This window comes from Meleagris gallopavo, chromosome 12, assembly GCF_905368555.1.
Source record: "Meleagris gallopavo chromosome 12, MGAL_WU_HG_1.1, whole genome shotgun sequence".
Lineage (NCBI taxonomy): Eukaryota > Metazoa > Chordata > Aves > Galliformes > Phasianidae > Meleagris > Meleagris gallopavo.
Window position 1 is genome coordinate 6,120,804 of NC_139415.1, and position 23,362 is coordinate 6,144,165.

The following is a 23,362-nucleotide window of genomic DNA, read 5'->3' on the forward strand; positions in this document are numbered from 1 at the left end:
TGTTGCTTTTAGATTAAAAAACAACTTTTTGGGAATGGTGTGGACTTGTAGGGTTTGATTCTTTGGAAATGGATGCGTAAGTGATCCCTGAAGTGGGATGCTCAAAAGAATTCTTGCTTGTGTTATGTAATATTAAAAAAAAAAAAAAAGCATCTGTTTCTGCAAAAACTGGAATAAAAATTAAGGTTGGATTTTTCCAGAGTTAAAATAAAGATTTAATCAATGTATCTAACAGTCTACCACATTTTGAAGCCAAGTCTGACTTCTTTGCATGAATAGCAAAACTGGAAAGCTAATAAAAAGGAATTTGTAGGCTAAGTCACAGGCAGCTTGCGTGCTGCTGTCAGCTCCTGGTAGGGGAGTGAATGCTCTCCCTGAGCCTTTCCCCTGTTGTCCTGAGTCAGTACCGTGGGGGTAAACAGGAAGCTGCTGTAGTCCCACAACCTCTAGCATGTGTTTACTCAGCACCCTGTGAAATTAAAACAACACAGAAAGCAGTTCTTACATGGGAGTCTCCCCTGCTCCTGGGCCCCTGCTGCCTGCCCCAGTGAGCACCTCCTGCCCTAGCATACCTGAGCTCTGCTGTCAAATGTGGCCTGAGGGTGTTGTGGGGCTCTTTCATACAGTGTTAAAGCAGGCATTTTTACAGCCACTTAAGTGGGAGAATCCCAGATAAACTCAACTTTAGGTGCTGAATTTCTGCATTCAGGCCTTCAACAAACCATGCCCTCTCATCCCAGTTCAGCAATGGTTACCTCACCTGCAGTGCTGCAGTGCTGTGTCTACAGGAGAGCATGCTGTGGTTGTGCCAACTGAGCAGATCGATGCTGCTATCTCAAAATAGGCTGCTGTGGAGCCACTGAGTAGTCCTGCGGGCAGACTAATAAATCAGCAGTAGACTTAATTTGGCATGTCTTACTTAGACATCTTAGCACTGCATTACACTAATAAAGTTTTGAGGTGTCAGCACAAGGATGCTTCTTGGTATCTGTTGTGCAAAAACTATTCTTGGCCACAGTTTTCTGCTGTGCTGCAACTTTTGCTGTTTTATTGTGACTGTTATGATAGTTAGCTTTTTTTCTAGTCTGAGATCACACAGGCACATGACTATGGGAGAGTTTCTACGTGTATACACACACACACACACGTGTAGGTTGCTCTGAAAGGTAATGCTTCCTACTTATTTCCATGGAAACCACAGCAGATATGCAGAGCACAGTAACACTATTTGCTAGAGCAAATTATTGGCTACAAAACAGTATTTTTCCACATAGTCATCCCATTAGCTGTGCTTTTTTGCCAGTACCGAGTGGGACACTGCATGCTACCCATGAACAACTGCACCAGTGGAGGTGACCCACTGTCACCACTGCTGAAGCAGGCTGCCTTGCTGTGCTCACATCCCCTGGTTGGTCCCCTTAAAAACTGTTCAGTGAGCATCAACAAATGTCAATGAGTGCTATTTCTTCCACATGGAAGAATTAAATTCTATCCTTCTGCTTCATACACACTTCCATGTCAAACGCCATTTTGTCAGACTGCCCCTCTGCTGCCATCTGTCACGCAGCAACAAAATGTAGAGTTACCTATCTGCACAGAGAAATCAGTTGTGTGTAAAACGTTCTATCACAGGAAGTGACTTGCCTCCCCTGAGGCACTGCTGGGGACAGAGTCGGGCCTTGAAGCTCAGGTTAATGTCTCAGCAGTATCAGCCTGGTGAGAAAACAAATACCTTGATTTTATCGTGAATCAGAAAGGTCAATAGGAGAGAAGGGGGAAGAGCAGCTTCCAATGCCTGTTTGTTTACAATGTACGAAGAGGGCAGTGACTGAGCAGAAAGGAATCCACTGGGGCGAGTTGTGGCCTGTGAGCATGGTTTGATGTTAAGGGCTGAGATTCCAGGAGTTGCAAGAAGCGGGCAGGGAAACAAAGTGGGAACATCAGCTAGAACAGGACATGTTTGTGATGGCATTGCTATAATATGCCACTGGTTTTACTTTCTCCAAAAACTTCAGCTGGCACCAGTATACAGTGTTCACCACAGCATCAAAATGCTCTTTCTGATGGTGCGTATACAAGACAGTGGTCCATGTGTAGAGCTTCTGAGTCATGCTGTTCTGAGGTTCTTCTCTCTGGGAACCAGATGGTGAGCTCCCACTTGACTTCAGTTTCTTATTTAGATTCAGGATCATCAAGGAAAAATATTTTCAATATGATATTAAAGGAGAGTCTATGATATTTTGTCTAAATCTATTGATGGAGTTTTCAAACTACGTATTTTAATTAAAGATGATTTATTTTTGTAAATCACATAGGAAGGCTCACAGTAAATTAATGATAGACAAATTGTTTTCTGTTGATTAAAAAGAACAAAAAAAAAAAAAAAAGAATTTTTTTTTTTTTTTCCTGGAGGGGTGGAGCAGACACTTAGGAGTAATCCATCTGTACAGAGATTTGTGGTTTTTGGCCTGTGAGATCCCAGATGCTATGCAGTACTTTGGGGGAGATTATATTTAAGTACTCTTATATTGTGTGTCTACCAAAATGAGTTTTAGTACTCGATGGAACTAGGATAGCACATTTTGGTTAAAATGTGTAGCAGTTCATAGTACTATATTTGAGATATATGGTTGCACAAAACCTTTTAAAACCAGATTTTAATGGAGAAGAGCGTTAGGAAACGTTATTTTTAAGATCTAGTACAGCTAAGATAGAACTTGTTTGTTGTATTTTTTCTTTTGCATTTTCTTAACTTACGCAATGTAAGAATATACAGTGCATTTTAGAGATGAAAAGTTAGCGTGAGTAGATGCTGCTCAGTAGATGGTTGTAATGGCGTGCATATACAACCTGACTAAATTTTGCAATTACCTGTTCTTAATCCGTCACCATCAGAATTTTGCTACTCATGCCACGGAATATAGGTGAAATGTAGCACACCTCTGGAGGCTGCTCAGTCAGTCAGGTAAAGCAGTTAATGTTCAACGTTAAGTCCACCCTGTTAAGTAGTTAACAGCAGTGCTTTTTCTTGAGATTATTTCTTGGAACATTGTGCCGCAGCCACCCAAAAAGCTGTGGGATGGGCAAACATACCTTTACAGCTCATTAGCTACGTTTTGTGACTGCCTGCTCTCTGTGAAAGTTGTATGAGAAACCTAAGAATGCAGCTATGATCTGCTCATAAATTCATTCATGTCTTTAATTTACTCTCTAGAATATGTGCCTTTTTATAAAGAAACTTTTTTTAATTCTGATGCAATGCCTGTTGCCCATAGTCAAAACTGAAGTAATTTTTATGTTGGTGATTTTTTTGTTATTTATCTCGCAAGAGTGTTGATGGTTTACTGACTCCTGAAAATGGGCATAATGTGCATACCTTGTCAACATCTCTTGTTCTTATAGCTTGTGTTGTTTTACAGGTGTGCATTTGCTATTCAGGTAAGAAGGCTCTAGTTTCTCCTGCCCTCCTTGAGCAGGAGGCAGTGCTGGGGACATATCCCAAGGCCACACGTGCTGCACCTGCAGCCCAACATGGGTTAGCTAAGTGGCTGGTGGGGAGCGAGAGTTTGGGCAACTGGACTTCCCACTGCAGGTAATCTGCTCTGGAGTCAATCCGAGCCACCCTGGGTTGAGCCTTGCCCTACAGCAGGCTGAGAATTGACTTCTTCCCTAACTGTGTTTTTTGGAATATGAACCTGTTAGTAGTTTCCATGCTTTAATACGTTTTTGGTATTTTTAGTTCTTTGTATGGAATGTCTGTCGTGCAGCTAGATGCTGAAATTTTTGCTCTGCTGTTTTCTCAAATATTTAAGCAGCACATTTTGTCTCCCTTAATGTTTCCCCTGTGTTCAATTTAAATTATTTGTCCTTGATCTTTGTCTATCTAGCTGCTGCTTCTGTCTTCCCTTAACTACATCTTTCAAATATGATCACATCATTGCAGTGAATGTCTGTTTGTTCTAACATTATGTACACAAGAGCTATTTTGAAGCACTTTTCCACTATGGTGTCTCAGTTTCAATTACCTTAATTGAGGATCAAAATTCATATTAAGGTCTTATAAAATATTTTCTACTGAGAAGGGCAGACTGTTTTCTTTCATTGGAATGTATGAAAGACTCCTGTAATTGGATGGTAAAAGTTTACTGTTTTGGTGGATGGCATTGCAAGAAGCTTGCGGAAGCATTGACATCAGGTACAGAGTAAGTGGTGTGCAGCTGTTTCAGCATGATGTGTTGTACTCATGATACTAATCTGAGCAGAGGGACAAACACTTCCAAAACTACAAGGATTTTGAGAAGTAGCAGTGTCATACCCGAAAAGGGAAAGAAAAGGTCACGCTTAGGATCGTTTGATACTTAATCCTTCATGGGGGCTGAGTCCCTACTGGATGGTGATGAAAGACGAATGTTTGCTACTGAAAACAGCAGTCTGGAATGCAGTGTGGCATTTCTTTCAGTTATGGGAACCAAGGAATGATTTTCTATGATATGTAAATTGTTGTATTTTAGACAGCACTGATGGAGCACAAGAGAAACAAGGCACTTTCTCAGGGGCGGAATAGGCAGTCTCTTCTGATCTCTTGTTTTTAGCACTTCACTTTTAGATGTACTATTTTTAGACAGCTTGAAATACAAAAATATTTGCTTTTTCTCCAGTTAAAAGAAAGCCCTGTTGTGACACAGCATGACTCAGTCTTATTATAGCCACATCAAGTATGTGTTGCTTAAGATAACACAAAAGTGTATAAACAATGATAAAGGCAAAAGTAAGAAACTGTGAGTTGCTATTGTAACACAAAGTGTAGGCCAGCAACAAAAGTTCTGAAAATAAATGTCTCATCAATATTTATTATTCATCTTAAACAAAACAATACTGTGCTTTAACCGTGTCATACCAAAAGTGTACAAGAAGCCTAGAAAGTAGTTAATATTAGTACGTCATTTTTTACATCTCCAGAACTGCCTTGGCAGTAAGTGATGAAATCCACTCGATATTGATGGTGCTGTCACCCTCGTGTCCTCAGTAAAATGTTCCTATTTCCTGCTATTCATGTAGCTATTGTCTTAAGCTGTTAACGAGTGGGTGCTAAGAGAAATTTGCAGTGTGTTAGTGGAGTTAATTCTAGGCTCTTCAGAGTCTTGGTAGGCTTGATGCTGAAGATGATGAAATTGCTGAGGTGTGCAGGGCAGCACTGCCATTCCCAGCCCGCTGGTGCTGGGGCTGAGCTCCTGCTGTGGAGCCTCTCAAACAGAAGGCCTTTGGCTCACGGGGCTGTCTTGTGACTCATAAATATTATTCTTGTCAGAGAGCAAAGCACATCTGATTTTGAGCCCCAAACAGCAACCACATGAATAATAACAGCTGACAGCAGTGCCATATACTCCTTTAATTCCAGCTTTTTGGCCCAGCTGAGTTTCTGTGTGCTGCTCCGAGCGCAGGCCGCAGCAGCACTGGCAGCCACTCCTGCTCTCAGACATGGCTTTTCACCTTGAAGAGGTACTTTGGCTTCTTGCAGGCCACTGATAGGGTAATCTGCTGAGCTTATCTTTTTGCATCAGCTTAGGCTTTATTGTTGTAACACAAAGACATATATTAGGCTGCTAGGCCCAGGGATGAACAGCCAAGCTCTGTGCCAGCCCCGCCCTTCCCATGTCACTATTTCATTAAGCTAATGAAATAAATACATTAGGACAACTCTATTTGAAAATCACTTTACTGGTTCAGTTTGGTCTGCAAGGATGTAAAAATGAAATCTAGCTGCAGCAAGACTCAAAGAAAGAATGTATTCTGAGGTGTAATTTATCACAGAATGGTTTGAGTTGGGAGGGACCCTTAAAGGTCATCTTGTCCAACTCCCCTGCAGTGCACAGGGGCACCTACTCTCCATCAGGTGCTCAGAGCCCCATCCAGCCTGACTTTGAATGTCCCCTAGGACAGTGTATTCCACCACCTCTCTGGGCGACCTGTGCCTCACCACTTTATTGTAAAAATATAAAAAAAATTCTTTCCTCTATCCAATCTAAATCTCCCATCTTTTAGTCTGAAACTATTTCCTCTTGTCCTGTCACAGTAGACTCTGCTAAAAAGTCTGTCCCCTTTTTTCTTATGGCCTCCCTTTAGGTACTGAAAGGCTGCTATCAGGTCTCCCTAGAGCCTTTTCTTCTCCAGGCTGAACAGCCCCAGTTCTCAGCCTGTAGGAGAGGTATTCCATCCCTTGGATAGTTTTTGTGGCCCTCCTCTTGCCATGGTCTAACAGGTCCATGTCTCTCCTGTGCTCCATATCTGGACGCAGTACTCCAGGTGAGGTCTCGCTAGTGCAGAGCAGAGGGGCAGCGTCACCTCCCTCGTCCTGCTGTCCACACTTCCTTTGATGCAGCCCAGGATACGGTTGGCTTTCTGTGCTGCAAGGGAACATTGCTGGCCCTTTGGCTCCTTGCTCTATGATCGTTCCTATGTATGTTCTTTTTTGCTTCTATTACCTTCATACTGTATTTCACTGTTCCAAATTTATTACCATTCATATTGTTTATTGTTATTAAAATCAGCTTGCTCAGTTATCTTAGTTTACTTGTAACTCCTTCAAAGAATGTAAGATAAGGCTAACTATAATTTGATTACATGCAAACTTTTCCTGCCTGGTGTTACATTCCTTAGAATTTTCCATTCCATGAGCAGATCCTTTTCCATCCACTGCCTGTGCTTCTTCATTAGTAAGTGAACAATATCAGCCCTTAGGATTAATTTATGAGGAATAGCAGTCCTTGCCTATTAAGTTTTTCTCCTGGTTTCTTACCTACTCTTTGGCTAGGTCTCTACAAATCCGGTTTACTGTACTGCTTGAAGTCATCATTTAAAAATCCATGTTGTGTATGTATATATTACAGTATTATTTGTCTGATTCTGAAAATGATCCTAATTGTATTTTCTCAAAGAACATTTTGTTCAATTTTGTTTGAGTTATTTGTTACAAGCATATCAAGTATAATTTTGAGATGGAAATTTTTTTGCATGTGTTAGAATTTTGGGAGAGACATCTAAAGTACTTTTCTATTTTTTGCTTCTTGAACAAGTTCTGAAAATTGAATTACAGGTATTGTAATTTTCAAACATATATACAAGACCTCTAGGAAAGGTGCAGCACTGGAGAGGCCTGAGGAGTTCCTTTACAACTGCTATGACATGGATTTATTCAATTGATTTATGATGGGAAGATCTTTTCTATTTCAGAGCAATAGAAGAATGAATTAACTGTTAGCTGATGATAGTACAAGTTGGAAGGGCCTGAAGTTGATGAATTTGCATCAGACTCTGTAGCTACCATTCTATGATTTATGGTTGGAAGAGAAAGAACTTGAGGGTTGTCGTATAGAGACAGCACTCTTTTGCTGCCTGGACTGAGGAGATGCTAGCCACTGCCGCCTGTCCTGCTCTAGGTTCCTGAGAAAAGGCAGGGTGAGGGCAAAGTTTAAACATATAGGTGAAATTAATCACTATTAAAGCTTGGATTTATTTCTAGATCTATAGGAGAAATCTAATAATAGTCTGCCAATGGTTTGTCACTTCTCTGTGCATTTTCATGTATGGCTGTGCTTCAAGGAAAAAATAGTCCCAGACTACGGATAGGAACTTATTTAGTTTAATTCAATATTACTGTGAACTACTTGGTGCTACAACTGTCAGCTGTCTTCCATGCAATTGGTTTCGTGGACATTTAGACTGCTGCTTTTTCCAATTGATTGTCTGATACTGTGGTACTCGAATTTGCTGACAGCTGTTCATTAAATCAGTGGGTAAGCACTGGGGAAAGCAGCCCTCAAGGTAAGCTGAGTCTTCTGGCATTGCCCCTCTTGCTTGCATTGTTGCATTACTTTTGGAAAGAACCTTCTGGCCCAGTAATGTGTAACTTGCAGTCAGCAACAGTCACTGACTTTCATAAAGCTTGCTGTTAGACAGACTGTGTGCACATTTTCCATACATCCCTTGGCTTTGTGAGCTCTGTCCTTTTCTCACTGACCTTGCTGTCTCTAATATCACAGCTTCCAATGGGGAGCTTGATTGTTTCCTACAGTCTCCTTTCTTACAAGTTTTCTGTAGCTTACTCCATTTTCCAATACTAAACTACGCTCTGCATAACTTTATGAAATCTGTCATTCTCTGTGTTTATTTTTATACTGTACCTTTTTTTAATCCATGCTGCCTGTCTCTTTTTTCAAGCACAATATCACAAATAGCTGATGAGTGCACTGGAGGAAATTATGTCTTCCTGCTGGACTTCCGTTTACTCAGATAACCTGACATCCAGCTGAGGCTTCAGTCATGTGTTTTACAACAATTTCCAAAAATTAATTGGTTCCTTCATTTACTCAGTGCTTCCACATCATTGCTTCCATTATGCAAATATGAAATGGACATGTCTTATGTGAATGGAAATGGTTTTAAGATTATAATTTTATTTAAACTCATATAAGGTTATTTGATGTTTAAGAGGACTGATGAGATTGTGTGCTTTCAGGTATATTTTCCTCTGCTATCCTGTTTTTAAAAGTATTTTTTTCATTATTGATTACAAATACTCTTCAGTGGTGTTAGCAGTGATGGATAGCAGTAGCTGGAGATTTAATAAAAACAGGGGTAAAGCCTAGAAGTCCTGTGCTGTCTGCAGTGGGCAAATGAGTCTGTTTTTAGCGCAGGTTAATTTGAGATCAAATCCAACTCGTCTTATTTACCATCTGTGATTATGCATTAAGTTATTCTGCAAAATACTTTATAATAAGTTGCATGTATTCTGATGACTATGACTTGATCCCATAAAATGCATCTCACTGTTTGAAATTGTGATGCTAAAAAAGAGGAGGAGTATACCAGATGACTGTTTTGTTAACCACTTCTTCCTTGACAGCATGCATGGCGATATTAGTGTAAAATGTATTCATTTCAGGATTACTAATTTGAGAATTCAGACTTCAAGTGCAAAAATACAGGAGTGCCATGAGAATTACCTGTCAGACTCGAGAAATAGTTTTGGGTTTAGAGAGCATTTAACCTAGACTGGATTTAATGTATTTATGGTTGCATCCATAGAAACCTAACTACAGTTCAAATCAGCTGGAAAAAAACCAGATTTTGATTTCAACTGGTACAAATTGAAATGTCACGAGTTTTCAGTAGCATCCTGAAATAGTAGTCTCTAAGTGTGGGGAGAGATTATCTATTCAGATGTCAGTTATGCACAGTGACTAACAGCTCAGAAGGGGCTGTTCAGACACACAGCCTGTCAGGCTGTGCAGCATCATCTGCAGAACACCACTGAATGCCTTCAACATCAGTCTCACAGCTCCTATGAGAGTAGCGGCATCATATTCCAGTTTTGGATTAGAAGACTCAAGATGGAGAATCCAGGGTATCCCCATTTAATGCAGTTCAGATGCTTAATTATCCTCATGACTAATAGTTGCACTGCAGGAGTCTAATTTTTGCATCTTTAACTTCTAAGGACTGTATCTCCATTGGAATAATTTTTTTCTTCCCCTGCATGTTTTAGAATTGCCTGACATCTGAGAGCACTTCCATGTGTAGACATTCACAAAACCCCATGAAACTATTGCTATTTTTGGAGGGCAGTGCTTTAATTAATAGTTCAGAGATGTATAAGGTGACATCATCTGTGTATGCTTTTCGATAGCTGGGTCAAGGGATAGAATTCAATATGAGCAATATATTTTGGAAATTGGAATTAGAATGGGTTGCTTTCAGATATTTCATGCTCATGAGAAATATTGTAACTTTTTTTTTTTATACTTATTGTGTTTTCCTGCAGGGAAGCAAAGGGCACTACAGATATCACTGGCAGAGCCACAATGTCAAGCACAGCGGAGTGGACGATATGGTCCTTCTTTCCAAAATCACAGAAGATTCCATAGTGGAGAACCTAAAGAAGAGATACATGGATGATTACATTTTTGTATCCTTTCTAGTATTGCTTTTAGTTGGGCTATGCAGATGTATCAGAGTCGTATCATAGAATGGCCTGGGTTGAAAAGGACCACAATGCTCATCCAGTTTCAACCCCCTGCTATGTGCAGGATCACTGACCATCAGACCAGGCTGCCCAGAGCCACATCCAGCCTGGCCTTGAATGCCTCTGGGGATGGGGCATCCACAACCTCCTTGGGCAACCTGTTCCAGTGCTGCACCACCCTCTGAGTGAAGAATTTCCTCCTAATATCCAATCTAAGCCTCCCTGAAGGTTGAAATTAAGACGCTGTACAATTCTTTTTTATATGTAGTAGTTCTTGTCACTGTTGAAGATAATTTTGTAGCCCCATACATTGTGACCCCTCAAGCTAATCCAGTAGTGCTGCTTGCGTGATCAAGAGTTAATAGTTTTAAGCCTTACTATACGTGTTTTGAGATGGTGTTATCTTCTTTACCTCCCAGATTCGAATGCTTTCACATTAGCATTTCTCCTATTACATAACCCTGTTTACAACTTGTTCTGAATCATGGGCTGATGAAAACATGTGACCACATGAACATCTGTAAATCTACAATGTTTGTGCTATATATTTTTTTTTTACTATGATTAATGAAAATGTGAAAGATTTAAATAGTCAAATATATAACCCAGCAAGAAAAACAAATTTCAGCACCAAAAATGTTTTCATTTTTGGAAATTTCATGTGAAAAGACTTCCTTGACGTAGAACACAAGTAACTGTTTGATTTTTAGTTTCTACAATGTAACGCAAGCTACAGTAATCAATTTTGTAACCTGTAGTCAGTGGTGATACTGTTCTTCTGTTTTAGCTGGATTTTGGTACCAGCTAGCTGTGTATAGAGAGCAGTTCTTTTGAAGAGTTTAATTTCTTTTTAGCAGAATGGGAGTAAAGTAGAACTTCTCCTGAGTATTTCCAAATACTCAGACATAAAAGCTTTAGCAAGGACTGATAGAGGAGAAGTCATGTTGTGGCTGTGCTGACATTTCTGAGACAAACTGTGTAAGTTTTTTTAAGTTCATGGGTGAGTTGCAAAGAATTTCTCAGACTGATCGTATTGAGGCGATCTACAGCACTCTTCCTGGTAGTAGAAGAAACACGTCTGTCAGTATGAAGTCCTGCATCTTCCATGCACAATGTTCATGAAGTCTTCAGTGCTCAATGCTTTTTTTTTTTTTTTCTTACAAAAGTGAGAGTACCAGATTAACATAGTTTTTTTTTTTTTTTTTTTTACTGAAGCAGCTTGTGTGCTTTCCAAGGGGTCTGGTGGTCACATGGGTTATCAGACTCTTCTTTTAAAAGCATTATAATTCATTTGTGCAGAGAAAAATAATCCTTTTGCAGTTCTCTGCAGGCTTTTTGTTCTAAACTGGAGACCATCTCTTGAATCTTTCAACTGTTCTTATGCTCACCCATGAATGAATATTCCTCTGTGCTACTCTGCACAAAGATTACTGATTCTTCCCAGAAAATGCTGGTATTGTTACCAACAGAAAACTATCACTTCAGATGGTTATACTGACACAACGAGTGCTTGATATATTGGAGGCCCAGATGTTGTCACTCTTTGAATTAAATTTAAAAATGTATGAAGAAAGCATTGCAAATTAATAATACTGAGATTACGTTCACTGATTTATAGTTGTTGTGTGACTAATGTGATACTGTCTGGGGCACCAGCATAATAGGTTCTTATGCAGCCTAACACAGCAGCATGAATTTCTCAGTTTTCCTACTTAAGTATGGAAAGCTTGGACAGTAAGTTTAGTTGTGAGCAATTCCAGCTTGTTCAGTGAAACCAACAGTACAGTATTTTGACCTCACTGACATGGGTACACTGCTAACTTCCAACTCAAGGAAGCAGTCCTGCCTGTTAAGTAGTACCAGTTGTTTCAGTTGTGTATATAACAATTCATTACTTACACTGTAAGTGTAGGCAGATTACAGCCGAATATGGAACTGTGAAATACTGACATTCAGGATGTTGCAAAAAAAATATCTGGGAGTAATAATAAACTGAAATGTTTCATAGGGTAGCCTGCAGGACATGTCTTCTAGGGAAATGTCTTCCAGTGTAACTGTTAACAGTTACACTCATAAAATATCACCACAGCACTGCATTACCTAACTCCCTTAGCTCCCTGCCTTGTACACACAGCTGAGTCCAGTTCAGCTCAGTACGGGTGGTTTCCATGTGTCTGCACGCTCAGCACAATCTCTGTGAGATCAGAATGTGTCAGTACAGCTCACTCTGTGAAGGTCAAAACAATCTTTTCAATACTAACAATATGATCTCCTCAGTTACAAAGGAGCAAAGCAGTTCAAATATACCATTTCCTTTCTGTATTTTTGTTCAGGGAGTGTTGGACTTGGGCCTGTGATACATGTTCCTATGCTTAACTTGTCCTAAAATAAATATTTTGATAATATGAAAGTATCCCACTGAATGATATGTTTATATTCTTGCAAGCCTTCTAATTTCATTTTTATTAATAATTGTTTTAAGCTTTCTTTTTTCTGTATTGTTTGAAGCTGTATCCTGTTGTGTAATATATGGAAAGGCTGTTGCAGTATCTGGTGGTAAGACACTACTATAAAAACTGTAGTTACCTTAACTACTTTTGAATACAGACATATATTGGCTCTGTATTAATCTCTGTGAATCCTTTCAAGCAAATGCCGTATTTCGGGGAAAAGGAAATTGAAATGTACCAGGGAGCCGTAAGTAAAGCAGTCTGCAATGTACTACAGGATTGGCAGGGATGTAAATATTATTCCATGTGGTTAAACTCATGGAAGCATTTGTTTCTGGGTTTTGGTGATATTGTATTAACCTGGGAGAGCGTGGCTGATACCCATCACCATTTACTGAGTCCTCAAATTGAATTCCCTGGGACACAGGGAATTAGTGTCTCAAGAAAATACTTGCATTGATTAACTCTAATCCATACCAGATTTTTCCCCTTGACAAGCCTCTCCTCCTGCAAAAGCACTTTTTAAGATACTGTTTGCTTAAACTGTGGCACAGAAAACAAAATGGCCATTAGTGGATTTGAAGAATATGGGTAGAGATGTCACATACTAGACAAGTAGAGTAGGAAAATTGGGATGCCAAAAATAGATGCTGGTCTTGAAAATAATGCTTGAAGAGTTTGCAGTACAAGGACGTTATGGACTTAAAATTCTGCTTTCTGCTCTGTTTGAGTCAGGCATGTCCATGGATGGAGGACCAGGGAAACCACCCGGTTTGGGTGGGTGCAGTGGATGAGGATGATCCCATTACAGCACCAGGCTGTAGTGGCTTAGATAGTTCATTGTTAGCACATGAGCATTGGTGGGATAGGCTTAAATTATATCAATTTGTCTTGATCAAGTAATATATTTCAATTATGGGCCGTTATTAGAATGGTGTATTTACATACTTCAGGAGAGAATTGTGGGTGAGAAAAAGATCAGTAACAAATCAGGCATTGGTTTGTTTTAACTAAACAAACAGAAATTCCTGTAAGTGGGTTTGAAAATTGTTTTTTCCAGGAATATGGTTCTTCCAATTGAAATTTATTTTTCTCTTTCTGCATTGTTTAATGTTATGTTATGTTGAAAAATGTATGCTCTATCTCCCTTTCTAGGCACAATATGAAAACCCACCACATATTTACGCTCTTGCAGACAGTATGTACAGAAACATGATTATTGACAGAGAAAATCAATGTGTCATTATTAGGTAAGAAAAAAATCTGTAAGAAAATATTTTTGTCTTGTTCCTGTTGTAACTTCAAGAAAGGGAAAAGCTTATTTTTTATTATACTAATAAAAACCTTCTGAGTTCATGACCATTGAATATTTTGGGGTTTTCTAGGTTGGTTGTTTATGTTCTGACCCTCCCTTTTGTTTTCCAGTGGAATCCTGATAGCTTATTAACAAATGTCTTTCTCATAGCCAGCTTCATGCCTATCACCTAGTAGCAATAGCTCAAGTGACTACGTGAGAATTAACAACTATAGCAGCCACAGACACTGCTGGCTAAATCTAACACTCACATTGACTACATTAACTGCATTAGTGTGTTCATTTTAGTTGTTTTTTTTTTTCCAGTTAAAAGTAAATGCACTTTTGTTCATTTCAGAATTTAACTTGCTTTCAGTCAGAGGCAAGAGGAAGAGGCAGATACTAACAGTTATTCCTTACTATTGGTCTATCTGAATTATTAGGCTGAGAGAATCCACTGTAAAATTACTGAACTTGTTTAATGATAGGCATTACTTAAGTAACAGTGAAAGTGAATGTTGGGTGCAGAAGGTACTCTTTGGCCTTGTCTGTGAATTCATAAATGGTTTATGATAAAAGAAAGCATGCAGAGACCCAGAAATACAGGATATTTGAGCTGGCCTGTTATCCATCCTTTGACTTTCCTTGCAGTTTGCCTTTGGCACTGGTGTTCAAAGTGGAGTGCGTGCCCTGTAAGGTTTACAGTGCAATCCACTGGGGGGGTCTAGGATGAAAGTATTAGAACATTGGTAGTACATGTATATAATCTGTAAGCAACTAAGTTACAAGCATATATTGGGAGCCTGTGTTCAGTAATGTCTTGCTGGTTGGGTGCATGATCAAAAAAGTTTGGAGAACACTGGTCTGTGGGAAGGATCAGTCAAGAACTAGGGAAAAGTAAGAGGAAGAAAGTTATTTGAAGTTAAGCAGCTAATATTCTATTAATAACAGTCTTTCTGAGCTTTCAGTTGTTTTTCTTTGGAGCACTCAGGCATCACTATGAATTTAACTGCTTTTGAATTTAAGAAAAGCGGTTGCAGCTCTCACTCATGAGCTGCTTTGGATCCTTGTTGAAGAATATTTGTTTGTAAGTTAGATTCATTGTCTTATTTCACGTGGTCAGTGCCTAGGGTTCATCCAGGCCGTGCTTTCCTTGGTGACAGGATACAGCAGAAAAGCAGATGGTTGTCCCCCTCAGCAGTAGCAGAAATGTATGTAGGTATGTGGAAGTTTCTGGTTTTGCATGTAGGAAGGTCAGCTAAGCATTAATGGTTTGCTAAGCTGAGCTGTACTGTAATGGCCTTCCTGTTATGGGCAGCTACCTACAGCATAGAGTCTTGTGTGTCAAAAATCTCTAATTCAGATTCTCTTATTCTTGTTTCTCATACTTCTGAATTGTTCCCTGAGCTGCCATCTGGTTTGGAAAATTGATGCCTGTTGCCACGTGAAGTTAACAGTCCCATTTGGTCAAATTCAGATCTGTTAGGCATGGGTAAAATTGAGATTTATTTTGATTTTTGAACAAAATCACATTCCAGAATGGAATGTTTCATATGAAGCTAAATTTATAGTGAAAATTCTTGAACTGTTGTGGACGGTTAATATAAAGCACAGTTCTTGATACATTGCTAGTGCTGCAAAGTTTTTTAATACATTCAAATAATTGAATTTTCAGAGATGCAGGCTTTTTTGAATTCTCAGGTTAAAATTCTTAGGAGAATTCTTGGGTTTAAATGATGGATGATGTGTTTTAGGAATTCCTGCACTGTATATGTGCAGAGTGAATTCTTTCTCAGTCTGTGCACAAATCATGCAAATTCTGCTGGAATTAATTAAAATATACTACAAAATTGGAAAATGTTTGCCAGGGACATTTCAAAGAGTTCCTCTTCCTTTCTAGTGTTTATTTATCATATGATTTGTCTTACTGCAAACTGGAAAAACTGCAGACTTCATTTTTCTAGGACGCCATTAAGTTATTTCTCTGAAATCAGGTGACTTAGCCATTCATAAAGTTAATTTTGTTTCATTTGATATTTTAATACTTTGCCCACATTTAGATACATCTCATATTTTGTGATTAGAATGACATCACAATTTCTAATGACTAGATATGGCTTAAGACTGAAGTATCATTAAATTCACCATTTTGTTTCCTTACATTTTACTTTTATTTCATAGAGCAGAAAGCACTGAAATTGCTGGCTGACCAGAGGTTCCTGAGATCCTGCAGCTCTGGTGTGAAATGGATGTTTTAGCTACACGTCTACCACTCTGTTAGTAGCTGCCAAGGACTGTAGCATTACAGCCCCTAAGCTGCTGATTGTCAGAAAATTGAGATACAGCTCTGTTTGTTTTCAGTTCCTCAGAAGTCTGCTGAACATGAGCAGCTTCAAATGGACCTTGCATTTCAATGAACCATAATTTTTTTTCCTTAAAACTTTGGCATGTGAGAAAGGAGTGATGATGACAGTATGGCTATTAAGAGGTGCTGGTTTGCTTATTTTCTTCACAGCTAGTCTGAGATTGCTTCACTGAAAATTTGTGTTGGAGCAGAAGAAACAGAACAAGCTAGTACAGAAACAAACCCAGTTTTTCCTTCTTTTCTCTCTTTGTATTGTCAGTCAATTTTGTTTGGTTTTTTTAGAGAGCTTTGCAGAGGGCAAGGGAGAAATCCTTTGTAGCGTGTGCTAGTTCATTCACATCTGTCTGATGGTGCACTTAGAGACAAAGGAGTGGTGGGGAAGGGGTTGCTGCACCCCTGTCTTCCCACTGCATGTGGTTGGGCACCTGTGGCTTCTACTTCCAGCCCTGGGAAGGGATGTGTGTTCAAATTGTTGGGAGCAGATTTCCAGGCAGGTATAGGGAGGTCCCAGAGGTGTCACGCTGTAGTCAGGAATCTTTGTTGGATGTGGGGCCACACAACCTTTGGCCAGGATGTTTAGTTCCTGGATTCTAACTGATGCATTTAAACATTGATGGAAAAAGTTCTTCAGAAAGTCAGGGAATTAACGAGGAAAGCAGATCTGAAAGAAAATACAGTTCTCTGAGAGTGAATAGATTGTAACACTTGTATGTATTCATTTGTTTGTTGATTTATTTATTTATGCAATAACACTCACTTTGAAAATCCAAATCTCACCGGCCAACTTTTCCAGGGCCAGAGAAGATTATTTCATTAGTGGAATAATTGCGTATATGTGTATATGCTAAGAAAATTATATGTACGTGTCTAATTATTGCTGAGGAGCTGTGAGGTGTTTTGAATGGGTGTTAGCAGTGTATGCAGTGATGTTATTCCTGGGCTGGCTTGTGGCTGGGCTGTGTGCAGGTGCAGAACGTGTGCTTCTGTGGGAGGAGGGAGCACTACTTGTGGCTTTCTTCCCTCGTACACATCAGGCATAATTAAAAAGGGAGTTTATTCATCTGAGCACTGCAGCTTTGCTGGAGTTTGATTTCTTATTGACTTTGTGGTACTGAGCATAATACTTCGTTGGAGCCTCTACTGAACCAAGTTCATAAACTTGTGTCTGCTGAATCGGGCTGTTCTTATTTCTTCCGCACCGGGAGTGGCAGCCCTTGCAAACATCAGCAATGACTTGTCCAGTCAAGAGTTTAGTTACAAAGGGTTTTCTTTTAAGATTTTTAATTCCTTCTAGACTACTATTTTCTTTTAATTTAAAGCATGGTGATTATGATTATTATTTTTCAATTGTGTAGCTATAAATGTTTCTCCAGATTGTTCTTAAGGTGTTGCCTTTCTTTAAATTTGAAGGCTTTGCTTTCTGTGACTTCTGCCAGGAGATGCTGCATTTGCCTTAAAGCAGTTTTGTTTGTAATTTTAGTTTACATTTTACCTCTGTGTGGCAATGTTCGGATGCAGTGAAACCATATGTGACAACTGCATGCCTGAAAAGATGATACAGCATCTTAAATGTTGGGGAGGTACGTTAATGGAAGATCACTTATAACCCCGACTTCTTAGTAAACAACTAGTACATATCTTAAGCCTGTAAAGATCGAAATTCAATGTGAGATTTTTAGTCAGCTTCTATATCTTGACTTTCCATAAAACTCAAATGACAGTTCTAAAACTCCTGTACATAAACTAATTGGAAATATGGCTGGATTTTAATGAAGGAGTGGTAGAAATGTAAGTCTAATGTAGTAAGAAAAATTAGTTAACAGCTCTCAGTTGCAAAGGAGAAATTATGTCTCTGAAATTATGTTACTGAGGTCTCTGAACATAATTGGAGAAAGGGGATTTTGTATATAAACAATCTGAAAAGCTTATTCAGACATGACAGAATACTTTACACACACAGCATTCTTTATATATATTTATTATTAAAATTTCCACCTTGTCCTGATTATGTAGGTAACTATTATATTGTCCTGTATTGTTCTACAGCCAGTGAGATTACATTAAATGTCACTCAGCAAGTTAGTTTTAGAGAGAAGAATGAGGCTCTGTATTGGATCTTGCTTGTATACTCTACTTAAAGGATTATATGTAGGTTGCTCTGGAAGTAATGTCTCCTATTTATTTCCATGGAAAACACAGCAGATATGAAGAGTATGATAACATTACTGATAGAGCGAGTTCTCAGCTGTGAAGCATTCTTTCTCAATGCCATTAGCTATGCATGTCAGTAGTGATGAGCAAGAGCCTGTGTGCCGCGCTTATAAAGATCTGTACCAGCAGAGGTGCCCCACTGTCGCTGTTGCTACTGCTGAAACTCACTGCCCTCCACCTTGCTGTGCTCACATCTACTGTTCAGTCGCCATAAATGTTCAGCAAGCATTGATGAATGTCAGTAGGTGCCGTTTTTTCCGCATGAAGAAATTCAATTCCACCCCAATGCTTCATGTGCACTTCCATGTCAGATAGCATTCGTCAGACTGCCCCTCTGCTGCCATCTGTCACACAGCAACAACATGTAATGGAATATTGGTGGGAAGGTTCAACCTCTGCTGCCTTACTACCAACATCCAATTCTGATGTTGTTGGCCAACATAATAGAATAGGAGGCATTACTTTCAGAGCTGCCTTCATAACTCCTCTGGAAGGGAAGGAAGGAAAGAAAGGAGAAGCTAAAAATTTCTTGCTGCTCATAGTCTTATTCTGATTGCAGCTAATTATTAATTAACTTCACTGAACAAAACTTTGCTTTTCTGATGTTGCAGATAGTTCTAGAAAAACAATGTGTCTTTCAAAGCATTCTTTTTTTGTTAGTGATTGTGAGCATATGGTGATAGAAAAATCTCCAAGAAAATTGCAGCTTAATCTGCTTCTTACTTTCAGCCATTATTTCATTTTTTCTGCTTTTAAAAATCTCTGTACTTCTAGCTAAAAAAGTATTCTTGAGTCATCTTAAAATAGTTCTAATAGCAGCAGAGCAGTAAGGTGCATGTGGAAAAGCTTCTGTATGAGAATCATTCCCCTGTGAGAACTGAGTACCTGATCTTACTGGTGGTAGAAGACATCAGCTAAAATTACTTGAGTTCATAAATAATGTATCATCCTGTTCAGCAGTAATTTAGTTGGAGCTATTTACTGGTCTCTGACAAATAAACTTTTAATACTGAAAATTTAAGTGTATGGATCTGTATGTTTGAATCAAACTGAAAAAACTCAGTCTTCTAGGCAAATTCATTTAATGTGAAGGAGAACTTATATTGAAATAGAGACTAACAATAAAATGGAACTATGTGCCTCCAGATAATTTTCCAAGACAAACAGTACGGAATCATTAATGTAAACCATGCTTAATTTGAGCAAAGAGGAGAAGGATAATGAGAAAATCTTAATGAAATGTGCTACATTTTTACCTCTTGATAAATAGTATCTGCTCATATTCATTGAGTATTTGGCTCCAGATCCTTCTTAACATCCAGCAGAGAATGCATATATTAATTTAAGAATATGTTTTAGGTTAGATTGGCTTGTCTGTCTTGTTTTACAGGATGAGCAAATTTACTGTGAGTAAATTTTGGTTTGAAGAAGTTATTATTTTTCTACTAATCAAACTGATGCTGTTTTTAACAATGGTTTACCATTTAGAAAACTCGGTCGGTGCCTCAGAATGTCGTAGATATGAATAATACAGGCTTTCTTGTCTTCGACTGTTAGGAAGAGATGACTCTGAGTAATAAAAGTTGATACAGTTGAGATAATCAAGAGCTATTTTTTCACCTTTTTGATCTATGAAGCTGCAGGCAGGAAAAGATGCATTAAAACATTTCTGACAAAATCATTTCAGTATTTCTGTACTGTTTGGAAACTTTAAAGATGTAAAATGATACTTGCAGCTTGGCAGCGTGGGGAGCTTCTTCAGAATTAAAACCTTTGGAAATGTCTCCATTAGTCATGTTGATAAGGAGCTATGTGTTGACATTTTCAGCAAGTCCTGTTCCTGTGCAGCTCATGCTGATGTTTCTCTGGCAAACGTAGCTAAAATTTGTACAGGAAAAGATGTGTGCTTGGTCCATATCCAGGAACAAGTAGGCACAAGACAGAAGAGCCAACATTCACAGAAATTATTCAGGAACATAAGAACAGCACAAATTTTCACACAAAGATATCTGAAATATTTTTTCTTAATGACACTAAACCAACACTTATGTAACCTGCAGGAATTCTGCTTAAATACAGGTTAGCTGTAAGGTATGAAATAAAGCACTGAGGTTGCATTGCCTGGTATGCCAGTCATCTTTCCGTCTTGAGAAGCTCTTACTAATTCTGAGAAAATGAAACTACTGATGTTGTAAACTGTATTCACAACTGAAGTGAAATATTGTAACGGAAGGAAGGAATTGTGAAAGCTAGTATGGAATATTAAAACTTCTTGTACCCTGTGTCAAGAGGTATAGGAACAGGAAGGTGGTTCTTCCGTCATTCAGGATGTGATTAATAATGTCTCATTATTTCATTCAGGAATGCCAAAAACAAAAGATTCCTGAACTGAAGTAGGCATCTGGCATGGCATTCAAGGCTTGGATTTTCAAATGAGTTTGTGTGTTAAGATCTGAAATCCCACTTCATTTAATTGGGAATTGATTTATTTTGAGCGCATTTATTTCTCAATTTACATTACTTCTGACTTTGAATTCCCATAGGGATTCTGGGGTCCATGCAGGATGATTTATTCAGAATTATTTATTCATAAACAAATCTGTATTGCAATATTGTATGACAGTCTGTTATCAACTTACCTGATGTAAAACTCGAATTACTTATTATTATTCATTATTATAGTATCGTTAGTAATAGCAAGGTTGTACAAGATATACCCTGATTAACTCAATTCTTAGTTATTTAAAAACTAATAAGTATATTTTGTGTCTCACTTTCTCACAGTGGGGAAAGTGGTGCTGGGAAGACTGTGGCTGCTAAGTATATCATGAGTTACATCTCCAAAATTTCAGGAGGTGGCCCTAAAGTGCAGGTGAGTTGATACAGCATAATACTAAAGTATGAGCACCAATGTCATTTACCTGGACTTGAGCAAGGCCTTTGACATGGTCCGCTACCACATCTTTATTTCCAAATTGGAGGAGTGTGGATTTGATGAGTGGACCATTCGATGGATAAGAAACTGGTTGAAAGGCCGCAGACAAAGGGTGGTCATCAATGGCTCTATGTCCAAGTGGAGGCCGGTAACGAGTGGCATCCCCCAGGGGTCTGTCTTGGGACCAGTGCTCTTTAACATCTTTATCAATGACATCGATGACGGAATCGAGTGCACCCTCAGCAAGTTTGCTGACGACACCAAGCTGAGTGGTGCGGTTGGCGCAGTGGAAGGAAGGGATGCCATTCAGGAGAAAAGAAGGCTGCGGGGTGACCTCATTGCAGCCTTTCAGTACCTAAAGGGAGCCTGCAAACAGGAGGGCAGTCAATTCTTTGAAAGGGTTGATAACTACAGGACGAGGGGAAATGGTTTTAAGTTGAGGGAAGGGAGATTTAGGTTGGATGTCAGGGGAAAATTCTTTACAGAGAGAGTGGTGAGGTGCTGGAACAGCTGCCCAGAGAGGTTGTGGATGCCCCATTCCTGGAGGTGTTCAAGGCCAGGTTGGATGGGGCCCTGGGCAGCCTGGTCTGGTATTGAGTGTGGAGGTTGGTGGCTCTGCATGTGGCAGGGGGGTTGGAGATTCATCATCCTTGAGGTCCCTTCCAACCCTGGCCATTTTGTGATTCCGTGAGCACAGTCTGAAGCTTGAGTTTAGAGGCAGAATGGCAAAGGTCTGCCATGGCAGGCAGTGGCAGCCAGTAGGCACTCTATTAGAGAAGCGTCTGAGCAGCTGTAAATATGTGCCTGTCCTCAACTGCTGAGATAGCTGAAGAGCATAATGAACTGCATACCTGAAGATCACCTGTATGATGAGAGCCCTTATGGGGTAAATCCACAGACCTGGAATGACCTCTGTTAAAAGTATTATGTCTACAAGTTTGATTTTTTTTTTCCTTCCTTTTTTAAGTTAGTGTAAGAAAGATACTTTAATTACTGTTCTATTCTAAAGGTTGAGAACAGCAATCTCCTGCTAGTAGATGTGTTTTGTTTTTTTTTCCTTCTGGCTTGATACTCTATTGAAAACCGAGCTAGCTTTTCATGTTTTTATTAATTCTGTTAAATCTGATTTATATGCATACATCTGAGAGCCAACAATGGAAATATCATCTTTTTTATGAGGTTACCTAGTATCTGTGAAAGCTAGTTAAAACAATAAATAGTTTTTGTTCTTAATAAGTATGCTACTGGTGTCTGTCTGTAGAAGACCACGAACTGTAAAGCCAGTTTCCTTGAGCAGTTTCTTTTGAAGTAGAATTCAGTCTTCTTTACACAACCAAGCATACGTTAGGTTTCCTCTGAAGCTAATAGCTAGGCCATACTTCCAACTTTTAGGATCAAATACAAAAGCAATAGTAACAGACTGCTTATGGCTGTCTCAGAATGCGAGGTAGCAATAACACTGGCCCCCGAACAGTTGGCTCAAGCACTTGCAGAATCCTAAATTTCTTGCTGCTAGACTTCATTGGTTGTAGTTTCAGACCCTGCAGAAGATTTAAGTGCTTATGTGGAGGAAGGAAGTTATTTAAAAACAAGAAAAAAAAACCACATCAATTTACTGGCTGTGTTGCTTTGCCCAACAGTGAATAGAAGGACCAGTTGTTTGCAGCCTCAGACATTTTGTTAAATTTTCTTCAAAATGGATGGACATAAAAACTGATAAAAGGTTCTGCACTTTATCCATCCGAAAGGATATTTTCCACACTTGCACTTATGTACTTTTTTTATAAATAATTTAGATTGTCGTAGTTTTCTGGAAAATTCCTATGAACTTAAAAATAATAATAATAATAATAATTTTAAAGTGTTTTTTTTAATCTCTATTTCTTTTGTTTCCTAATATTTTAGCACGTGAAAGATATAATTCTGCAGTCCAACCCTTTACTGGAGGCTTTTGGGAATGCAAAAACTGTGCGGAACAACAACTCGAGCAGATTTGTAAGTCTATCTCCATTAGAAATTATTTTTCCAACTTCTGTGCTACTACAGATGCGTTATTCAGGAGTATAATGTACATTGACTACAGATT

At 39.0% G+C, this 23,362-nt stretch overlaps 1 protein-coding gene across 2 annotated transcripts in view; it reads left to right on the forward strand.

The window, feature by feature from the left end:
- MYO1E (myosin IE) overlaps positions 1-23,362 on the forward strand; it is an 83,906-nt gene that overhangs the window by 21,408 nt on the left and 39,136 nt on the right. For both annotated transcript variants that reach the window (XM_085234285.1, XM_085234286.1), the window contains exons 2-6: positions 9,821-9,964; positions 12,629-12,718; positions 13,627-13,721; positions 21,126-21,213; positions 23,182-23,271. In XM_085234285.1, coding sequence (XP_085090411.1) covers positions 9,821-9,964; positions 12,629-12,718; positions 13,627-13,721; positions 21,126-21,213; positions 23,182-23,271 — 507 coding nt within the window. The remainder of the gene's footprint in view (positions 1-9,820; positions 9,965-12,628; positions 12,719-13,626; positions 13,722-21,125; positions 21,214-23,181; positions 23,272-23,362) is intronic.